The sequence below is a fragment of the Cherax quadricarinatus genome, chromosome 7, assembly GCF_038502225.1.
Source record: "Cherax quadricarinatus isolate ZL_2023a chromosome 7, ASM3850222v1, whole genome shotgun sequence".
In the NCBI taxonomy this organism is placed as follows: Eukaryota; Metazoa; Arthropoda; class Malacostraca; order Decapoda; family Parastacidae; genus Cherax; species Cherax quadricarinatus.
The window spans coordinates 3,927,458-3,938,262 of NC_091298.1; the positions used below are offsets into that span (position 1 = coordinate 3,927,458).

The 10,805-nt window shown below is 47.6% G+C and overlaps 1 protein-coding gene across 5 annotated transcripts in view; it reads right to left on the bottom strand.

The window, feature by feature from the left end:
- The window catches only part of wnd (Mitogen-activated protein kinase kinase kinase 13 wallenda), a 216,016-nt gene extending 206,481 nt beyond the window's left edge, over nucleotides 1-9,535 (bottom strand). For 3 of the 5 annotated variants that reach the window (XM_070082212.1, XM_070082210.1, XM_070082209.1), the window contains exon 1: nucleotides 331-562. Coding sequence is in view for 2 of the 5 variants with exons in the window: in XM_070082208.1 (XP_069938309.1) it covers nucleotides 8,997-9,013 (17 nt within the window). In the remaining 3 variants the exon portion in view is untranslated. Of the gene's footprint in view, nucleotides 1-330; nucleotides 563-8,996 lie in introns of those variants that run through there. The other 2 variants (XM_070082208.1, XM_070082211.1) reach the window with 2 other exon arrangements.
- Nucleotides 9,536-10,805: the final 1,270 nt, after the last annotated feature.

A 10,805-nucleotide genomic window follows, 5' to 3' on the forward strand; every position in this document is an offset into this window, starting at 1 on the left:
ACACACCCTAGCCTCTCCTATCCTGGCTAGGAAGGCGTGTTGAAGGCTGGTGGTGGCTGGACAAGCGTGAGAGAACCAACACACCTGAAATTGCAAAACAAGGGTTCCACGTCGCTACGCTTGACGGCACGAGTTTCCACAGTGGATGTCCACTTATAAACCCTCTGATCTCCGCCATATGAACCCCTGAAACATAAACCCATCATCACCTTGTGCCCCATTTCACCTACCTCCACCACCTAGCAAGCAATGGGCACGGTAAAAACGCATTAATAAGGAGTTTAGAGTGAAAATAAGAGCCAGAAGGCAGGAACTCAAAGGGGGACTCACCTGTTTTGGCTAAGGTGTCTCGTCTACATCCATTGTGTAGTTGTTACTGTTAATATTATACGTATATCCAGAGTCACACAGTGTCGGGAACACGGCGGGACGCACACGGACACACTGGAGCCGAGGAACACGGGAAAATATAGAGCTTTATGAAGCCATCACGGACCAAAGCACTTCATAGTGCGATCACTGAGGGTGTAACTTGTGCACTGGCCGCCAGGAGGCGAGTGTGTGGCTGCAGCACGAAGGTTGCCACTTGTGCCGCATGGACGCCCGTGTTGCCACAGGCGGGACGCCCGTGTTGCTACAGGCAGGTCGTCCGTGTTGCCACAGGCGGGACGCCCGTGTTGCCACAGGCGGGACGCCCGTGTTGCCACAGGCAGGTCGTCCGTGTTGCCACAGGCGGGACGCCCGTGTTGCCACAGACGGGACGCCAGTGTTGCCGCAGGCGGGACGCCCGTGTTGCCACAGGCAGATCGTCCGTGTTGCCACAGGCGGGTCGTCCGTGTTGCCACAGACGGGACGCCCATGTTGCCACAGGTGGGATGAACGTGTTGCCACAGGCAGGTCGTCCGTGTTGCCACAGGCGGGACGCCCGTGTTGCCACAGGCAGGTCGTCCGTGTTGCCACAGGCGGGTCGTCCGTGTTGCCACAGACGGGACGCCCGTGTTGCCACAGGTGGGACGCCCGTGTTGCCACAGGCAGGTCGTCCGTGTTGCCGCAGGCGGGACGCCCGTGTTGCCACAGGCAGGTCGTCCGTGTTGCCACAGGTGGGACACCCGTGTTGCCACAGACGGGACGCCCGTGTTGCCACAGGTGGGACGCCCGTGTTGCCACAGGCAGGTCGTCCATGTTGCCACAGGCGGGACGCCCGTGTTGCCACAGACGGGACGCCCGTGTTGCCACAGGCGGGACGCCCGTGTTGCCACAGGCAGGTCGTCCGTGTTGCCACAGGCGGGACGCCCGTGTTGCCACAGACGGGACGCCCGTGTTGCCACAGGCGGGACGCCCGTGTTGCCACAGGCAGGTCGTCCGTGTTGCCACAGGCGGGACGCCCGTGTTGCCACAGGCGGGACGCCCGTGTTGCCACAGGTAGGTCGTCCGTGTTGCCACAGGTAGCTCGTCCGTGTTGCCACAGGCAGGACGCCCGTGTTGCCGCAGGAGGGTCGTTCTTGTTGCCACAGGCGGGACGCCCGTGTTGCCATAGGCAAGCAGGACGTCAGTGTTTCCACAAACAAGCAGGACGTCAATGTTGCCACAAACAAGCAGGAGGTCAGTGTTGCCACACACGCAGCGCCACAACAAAGCGCCGGACACAGCAGGAAAGGAAAGTAAAGAACAGATGCAGCAGGTATCCCTCCCTCCGTCCTTCCCCTCCCTCCCTTCTTTCCTCCCTCCCTCCCTTCTCTCCTCCCTCCATCATTCCCTCCTTTCCTCCCTCCATCAGTCCCTCCTTCCCTCACTTCCTCCACCAGTCCTTCTCTCCCTACCCTAAGTTAATTTGCAGGTTAGTTTTTTAATGATCCTCGAGATGTTTCACCTTCTTACAACGCGACTATGTCAAGACACCGTGGCGACGCACCATACTTTCTTGACTGACACCAGCAACTGTGTCAGTCTAGAATAACTTGATGTCATTAGCCTTCAAAACTTAAGATAACAGAATTCCAGAGCCTCGTATCGGTGTGTGTGTGTGTGTGTGTGTGTGTGTGTGTGTGTGTGTGTGTTGTGTACACACAGGAGGGGCTATCTTATCTACGCTATCAACACGAGGAGAGTAGGTGATGGCACGTGGATGTACCAGTGTCATCCAACACCTATGTCCTCGCCACACAGGTGCTCTCTTCACCTGAATGTGCTAATCCACACACCTCTCTAGGGACATACGTGTCAGCCCACAGAGCCACATAGCCCTATGTAGCAGCACTGAGATCCATACACGCGGGCGATTTCAACCACAGGGAGATCGACTGGGAAAACCTGGAGCCACATGGGGGTCCCGAAACATGGAGAGCCAAGATGATGGATGTGGTACTTGAAAACCTCATGCATCAACATGTCAGGGACACAACCAGAGAGAGAGGGGAGGATGAGCCAGCAAGATTGGATCTTGTGTTCACCCTGAGCAGTTCAGACATTGAAGACATCACTTACGAGAGGCCCCTTGGAGCTAGCGATCACGTGGTTCTGAGTTTTGATTATATAGTATAGTTACAAGTGGAGAAGGTAACAGGAACTGAAGGGGACAGGCCAAACTATAAAAGGGGGGACTACACAGGTATGAGAAACTTCCTGCAGGAGGTTCAGTGGGACAGAGAAATGGTAGGAAAATCAGTAAACGAGATGATGGAATATGTGGCAACAAAGTGCAAGGAGGCAGAGGAAAGTTTTGTTCCCAAAGGAAACAGAAATAATAGGAAGACCAAAACGAGTCCTTGGTTTACCCGAAGGTGTAGGGAGGCAAAAACTAAGTGCAACAGAGAATGGAAAAGGTACAGGAGGCATAGGACCCAGGAAAACAAGGAGATTAGTAGAAGAGCCAGAAACGAGTATGCACAGATAAGGAGGGAGGCCCAGCGACAGTATGAAAACGACATAGCATCGAAAGTCAAATCTGACCCGAAACTGCTGTTTAGCCACATTAGGAGGAAGACAACAGTCAAGGACCAGGTGATAAGGCTGAGGAAAGAAGGTGGAGAACTCACAAGAAACGATCAAGAGGTATGTGAGGAGCTCAACACGAGATTTAAGGAAGTATTTACAGTAGAGACAGGAAGGACTCTGGGGGGACAGACCAGATGGGGACACCAGCAAGGAATACACCAACAAGTGTTGGACGACATACAGGAGGAGGTGAAGAAACTGCTAAGGGACATCGATACCTCAAGGCAATGGGACCGGACAACATCTCCCCGTGGGTCCTTAGAGAGGGAAGCAGATATGTTGTGCATGCCACTTACCACAATCTTCAACATGTCCTGGAAACTGGGCAACTACCTGAGGTATGGAAGACGGCAAATGTAGTTCCCATTTTTAAAAAAGGAGACAGAAAAGAGGCACTAAACTATAGACCTGTGTCATTGACGTGTATAGTATGCAAAATTATGGAGAAGATTATCAGGAGGAGAGTGGTGGAGCACCTGGAACGGAACAGGAGTATAAATGCCAACCAGCACGGATTCACGGAAGGCAAATCCTGTGTCACAAACCTTCTGGAGTTTTATGATAAAATAACAGAAGTAAGACAAGAGAGAGAGGGGTGGGTTGATTGCATCTTCTTGGACTGCAAGAAGGCCTTTGACACAGTTCCTCACAAGAGATTAGTGCAGAAGCTAGAGCATCAGGCGCATAGAACAGGAAGGGCACTGCAATGGATCAGAGAATACCTGACAGGGAGGCAACAACGAGTCATGGTACGTAATGATGTATCACAGTGGGCACCTGTGACGAGCGGGGTCCCACAGGGGTCGGTCCTAGGACCAGTGCTATTTTTGGTATATGTGAACTACATGACGGAAGGGTTAGACTCAGAAGTGTCCCTGTTTGCAGATGATGTGAAGTTAATGAGGAGAATTAAATCTGATGAGGACCAGGCAGGACTTCAAAGAGACCTGGACAGACTGGACACCTGGTCCAGCAAATGGCTTCTCGAATTTAATCCTGCCAAATGCAAAGTCATGAAGATAGGGGAAGGGCACAGAAGACCACAGACAGAGTATAGGCTAGGTGGCCAAAGACTGCAAACCTCACTCAAGGAGAAAGATCTTGGGGTGAGTATAACACCGAGCATGTCTCCGGAAGCACACATCAATCAGATAACTGCTGCAGCATATGGGCGCCTGGCAAACCTGAGAACAGCATTCCGACACCTTAGTAAGGAATCATTCAAGACACTGTACACCGTGTATGTCAGGCCCATACTGGAGTATGCAGCACCTGTTTGGAACCCGCACTTGATAAAGCACGTCAAGAAACTAGAGAAAGTACAAAGGTTTGCGACAAGGTTAGTTCCAGAGCTAAGGGGAATGTCCTATGAAGAAAGATTAAGGGAAATCGGCCTGACGACACTGGAGGACAGGAGGGTCAGGGGAGACATGATAACGACATATAAAAATACTGCGTGGAATAGACAAGGTGGACAAAGACAGGATGTTCCAGGGAGGGGACACAGAAACAAGAGGCCACAATTGGAAGTTGAAGACACAAATGAGTCAGAGAGATAGTAGGAAGTATTTCTTCAGTCATAGAGTTGTAAGGCAGTGGAATAGCCTAGAAAATGACGTAGTGGAGGCAGGAACCATACACAGTTTTAAGACGAGGTTTGATAAAGCTCATGGAGCGGGGAGAGAGAGGGCCCAGTAGCAACCGGTGAAGAGGCGGGGCCAGGAGCTAAGACTCGACCCCTGCAACCACAAATAGGTGAGTACACATCCACGCGCCCGCATGTCATGGCGCCAGCATTTTTTGAGTATACCCCACAGTTAATCCATATATCAATATGTATCAGCCCACATGTTCCATACACCACGTGTCAGCCCACATGTTCCATACACCACGTGTCAGCCCACATGTTCCATACACCACGTGTCAGCCCACATGTTCCATACACCACGTGTCAGCCCACATGTTCCATACACCACGTGTCAGCCCACATGTTCTATACACCACGTGTCAGCCCACATGTTCCATACACCACGTATCAGCCCACATGTTCCATACACCACGTGTCAGCCCACATGTTCCATACACCACGTGTCAGCCCACATGTTCCATACACCACGTGTCAGCCCACATGTTCCATACACCCCGTGTCAGCCCACATGTTCCATACACCACGTGTCAGCCCACATGTTCCATACACCACGTGTCAGCCCACATGTTCCATACACCACGTGTCAGCCCACATGTTCCATACACCACGTGTCAGCCCACATGTTCCATACACCACGTGTCAGCCCACATGTTCCATACACCACGTGTCAGCCCACATGTTCCATACACCACGTGTCAGCCCACATGTTCCATACACCACGTGTCAGCCCACATGTTCCATACACCACGTGTCAGCCCACATGTTCCATACACCACGTGTCAGCCCACATGTTCCATACACCACGTGTCAACCCACATGTTCCATACACCACTTGCGATACCCTGACTTTGCTCACTGTAAATAAAGCACTATCACATGTTTTGTGTGTGTGTGTGTGTGTGTGTGTGTGTGTGTGTGTGTGTGTATGACCTAATTCATGTATGCACAAATAACTTATTACGATTTTAACCAGTTATAAACATGTAAATAGTTCATTACCACTATAACTTGTTCAGGTATCAAAACTTTGCGGCCCAGTCCCTGGACCCATTATATACCTCTGTAATCTTCTGACTACCTCCCACAGGATGGATATGAGGCGCATAATAAAGATATTAAACTGAAAACTGGCTTCCTGTGTTGGGTGGCATCCTGGGGAAGAGGACCAGAGGACCAACAGTGGAAATATGACACAAGACATGGCTTTCTTGGATTTTATTCTGCTCTATTAATTCATCTGTGTTCTGTGAATATCACTGTGTACTTAACCTTAGGGATTACTGCAGTTCTTGCGCATTGCGTACTTTTATTTTTCTGATGTTTTCATCAGAGTAGTGCTGGATGTCATCACAGTCACGCATCCTGTAGGCAAATTGGCTTCATTTACCGAGGTATAAAGTCATGGTTTATGTTAATTTTAGATTATATTATGATTCTTCTTTCAGCTTGTACTACGTTTGTTTTTGCACTAATTCAGATGTGTCGTTATGAGTCTTAGGGAGTAGCACCCAAGTGCTTCAATCACCACTTCCTCGTAAGATTTTGTATGTCATGATCATCTCTCTTTCTCTCTCTCTCTCTCTCTCTCTCTCTCTCTCTCTCTCTCTCTCTCTCTCTCTCTCTCTCTCTCTCTCTCTCTCTCTCTCTCTCTCTCTCTCTCTCTCTCTTTCTCTCCATCGTGTCATCAGATTCAGTTCATTCAGCTTCTATCCATGGGACATTCCTTTCATTCTGGTGGGCAACTCTCGCTTCACACGCTGAGCGCCCATGGTTCGATCCCCGGCAAGGGTGAAAACACTGGGCGTGTTTCCTTACACCTGTTGTCCCGTTCACCATGCAAGCAAGTAGGTACCTGGATGTTAGTCGACTGGTGTGGGCGGCATCCTGGGGGCACAAGATTGAAGGATCACACTAGAAATAAGACAGACATTCCTTAATAATGCACTGACTTTCTTGGGTATCCTGAGTGGCTAACCCTCCGAGGTTAAAAATCCGAAAACATTATCTTATCTAACCTAGTTGCGAACCCAGGCTTACTAATTCTACTAATCAAATCAAATCAAATCGTAGTTCTGCATTTATGTGTACCTGTTTTAACCTTTAAGGTTTAAATAATAAGATATTACAAAAACACCCAATGGAAATAAGTCACTGTATCTGGCCTTTTTTTGGGGGGGAGGGTTATCCTGGGTAATTTGCGCTATGTATGATAATTGTACTTAAGTGTACCTGTGGCTAAATAAATTTAATTGCTCTCATCGTGTTCTGCTGCAAGCTGCAACAGTGTTATAATGGTAGAATTACCGACAAGAGAGTGCTATCACTGCGCGAGTTTCTCCTTCCAAGATACACAACAGAAAACGTGTGGTTGAATACTGTAATGAAAATAATATTTTAATGGGAGTAACTTTTATGAATGTGAAGAATCTGCAGCTATATTCATTAGGTATTATTTTTAGCTTGAGTTATCAAGTGATTTTTACAGAGGTTGGCCTTAACATGATCAGATATCCCAGGGCGCAGTATCAGGTATCCCAGGGTGCAGCATCAGGTATCCCAGGGTGCAGTATCAGGTATTTCGTGGTGCATATCAATAATTGTCAGGGTATGAATGCGGAAGTTAAACATCTTTGTTATGCTCCCCATACCCATAGTGTGGGATGGTAGTCTCCCCATACCCATGGTGTGGGGTGGTAGTCAAAAGATTACAGAGGTACATAATGGGTCCAGGGGCTGGAGTGAAAAGTTTTGTTGGCTGAACAATGTTACAGTGGTCATGATCTATTTACATGTTTATATCTGATGGGGGTGTTGCCAGTTAATTCAATTTCTTTAGCTCTCTCCCCCTCCCTCACGTCTTCCTGTATCATCCCCTACATTTCCTCATTTTTCTACACATCCTCTCATCCCTTCAAATCTCCATACCTCCCTTTCATGCTATTTCTCTCTAGTTCGCATCACTACATATCCTTCTCGTCTCCATTGTGTCCCTTTACAACTTCATGCATCTTCTGCCATACCATTACCTTCTCCCTCACCATACTTATCTATATACGTACCTACTCATTCTCTCCTCGCTCTCTTCCTTTACTTCACCTAACCTCCCCACCCTGCCATCCTATCTCACCCCTCTTAACGTTTCCCCCAACTATACCCCAACCCTCCCCCATCACGATCTGTACCACGCTAATGCATCCATATCGTCCCATCTTACCTTCCTCTCTCCCACCCACATCATCCCTTGTCTTATATCCTCTTCACTCTATCTCCTTACACTTTATTCTTATACTGCCCCTTTCTTTTATCTCCTCCTCCTACCCCATTAATTCTCTCACATTCTCTCTGTCTCTGTCTCTGTCTCTGTCTGTCTGCCTGTCTCTGTCTCTGTCTGTCTGTCTGTCTGTCTGTCTGTCTCTCTCTCTCTCTCTCTCTCTCTCTCTCTCTCTCTCTCTCTCTCTCTCTCTCTCTCTCTCTCTCTCTCTCTGTCTCTCTCTGTCTCTCTGTCTCTCTGTCTCTGTCTCTCTGTCTCTCTCTCTCTCTCTCTCTCTCTCTCTCTCTCTCTCTCTCTCTCTCTCTCTCTCTCTCTCTCTCTCTCTCTCTCTCTCTCTCTCTCTCTCATCTTTGATTAAACCAAGGAACGGGTGAGTCCTACAAATCATGGGTTCAAATCCCACCCATTCCCTGGTTTGTTTGTAATCGTGTTATTACGATTTACCTGGAGTATGAAAGTTAAGACACATGTGCAACATCTGGAAATCTTTATTGTAGACGTTTCGCCATCCAGTGGCTTTATCAATACAGATTCTAGGACATAATAAGAAGACAGTAGAACTATATACAAAAGATGAGGTAATCATTCCCTGGTTTGTTTGTAATCGTGTTATTACGATTTACCTGGAGTATACCTGGAGAGGGTTTCGGGGGTCAACGCCCCCGCAGCCCGGTCTGTGACCAGGCCTCATTTGGTGAGTCATCTTTGATCGTCAGAAAACAGTTTCCTGACTCGGGTCGGGAACTTTTATGTCCTTGGAAGAGGCGTGGTTCCGACCCTAAATCAGTGATTCCGACCCTAAATCAGTGATTCCGACCTTAAATCAGTGATTCCGACCCAAAATCAGTGATTCCGACCCTAAATCAGTGATCCCGACCCTAAATCAGTGATTCCGACCCTAAATCAGTGATTCAGACCCTAAACCAGTGATTCCTACCCTAATCGGTGATTTCAACCCTAAATCAGTGATTCCGGATTTATGACAGGCGGGGATAAACGGATGTCATCAGTTTACACCCAAAAGGTGAGTCACTTAATACAAACAGTAGAAACTAGAAACACAAATGAAAAGTTCAAACTTACGTTTCAACATCTGACATAGTGCAATGATCCGTGTACGTGGCTTCAGTGGTACGTGTACGTAGTCCAGTAGGCCTGCTGCAGTACTTCCTCTCTTATGTCCTAGTAACCATCTGTGTGGGTCGTCCTCGAAGATATAATCCGTGTGTGGGTCGTCCTCGTAGATATAATCCGTGTGTGGGTCGTCCTCGAAGATATAATCCGTGTGTGGGGTCCTCGTAGATCTAATCCGTGTGTGGGGTCGTCCTCGTAGATACAATCCGTGTGATTCGCCCTGGGAACTATCCGCATCGGTCCTCGATTAGCTCTTGTTAGCTTTATAACAAAGCTAACACAGCCGGACCTATAACTTTCTTTAGGTTGGCATTAATTTGATAGCATCAAATAAACACAACACAAGGCGTGAGAGACCGATCCTGACAACACTAACGTGTCACATCGTGTACCATTACATTATTAACCTCCATTATCTGCTAGGCACTGGAGGTGTCAGGGAGGCTTGCACGCTGCAACAGACGATTATGGATGGCTAGAGTGTCACACGCTAGTCCACCTACGCAGGTGAACAAGACTAAACAGGTACCTGTCACCTGCCCTCAGGTACTCCTGCTGCCTCGTGAACATCACCTGCCAAACTTTTCTGGGAATTATGTATAACTTTTTCCCCTTTAAATAACAGTTTTTTAAGTGAGGTGTTGTCATTATAGAATGCGTATTATTTGTATTTAACAAATACTAAACGAAATATATTCCTGCTTAGATATTCGTTGAAGTTAAAATAAAATAACATTGATGCGTAATTCTGGCAATGTCCAAGAGTCGTCTGGGATTGTCCGTATTGTTTAGTTAAGAAAGCACAAATCCTGATCTTCTAAAACCAGGAAATTGTGATCTACGAACGAAAATTTTCGGGAAACGAGCGCTAGTGTTGTCAAGTGACGCCATACCTGAGGAATCTGCTGACACGCACAGGCAGCACAGACCCAGGGAACGTTTCCAGCAACATGTTTTCCTACAGCCAAAATATCACTATGCACTTAATGTTTATATTTGTGTGTGAAGTCTAGTGTTGTTGTGTTTCTACATGCACTCAGACCCTCCAGTTTATGACTGAAATAAGTCACAGTGTTTGACCCCCTCAGTGAGGGCATATATTACTTTCAAGGACCAATGGGATTAAATCACTTTTTTAACTATATTTTTTAGGGTGGTTGTGGTGTAAGGACCTGCCTTGTATGGGTCAGTAGGTCTGCAGTGTTCCTCCATTTTTATGTTCTTATGTTATCCTAGATTATTTATACATGTTATTACGTAAGACATCTGTGATTATCTTCAATGCGCGTAACTGTGCCTACTCACCTGTGTTGATAATGGTATAAAATACTGTCAAGTTGAAGATTAAGAGACATGTGCAACATTTGAGTATCTATATTGTTGAAACGTTTCGCCTACACAGTAGGCTTCTTCAGTCAAATAGTATAGAGGTTAGGCTAGGTAAGGTTCGTCAGGAAACAGAACAAGTGTTTCCTGACGCGGGTCTTAGGTGATGACCCTCCGTTGGAGCTTTTGGTCATCTGACCGAGGCCTTCTGCTGGCTTACTGGTCCACCCCTTTAAAAATTATGGTCAGTTATAACCATTTTTAGTCAGTCAAATCTAGAGGCAACAGATGTAGTAGTGAAATGAAGATGATGTAATCAGTCCGTCAATGTTGAAAAGATTGATTACATCGACTCCAAGCTGAGAGACTGATTACCTCAAACTCCTTCTGATCTTCAACATTCTTCTGTGTATAGGACTGATGAAGCCACTG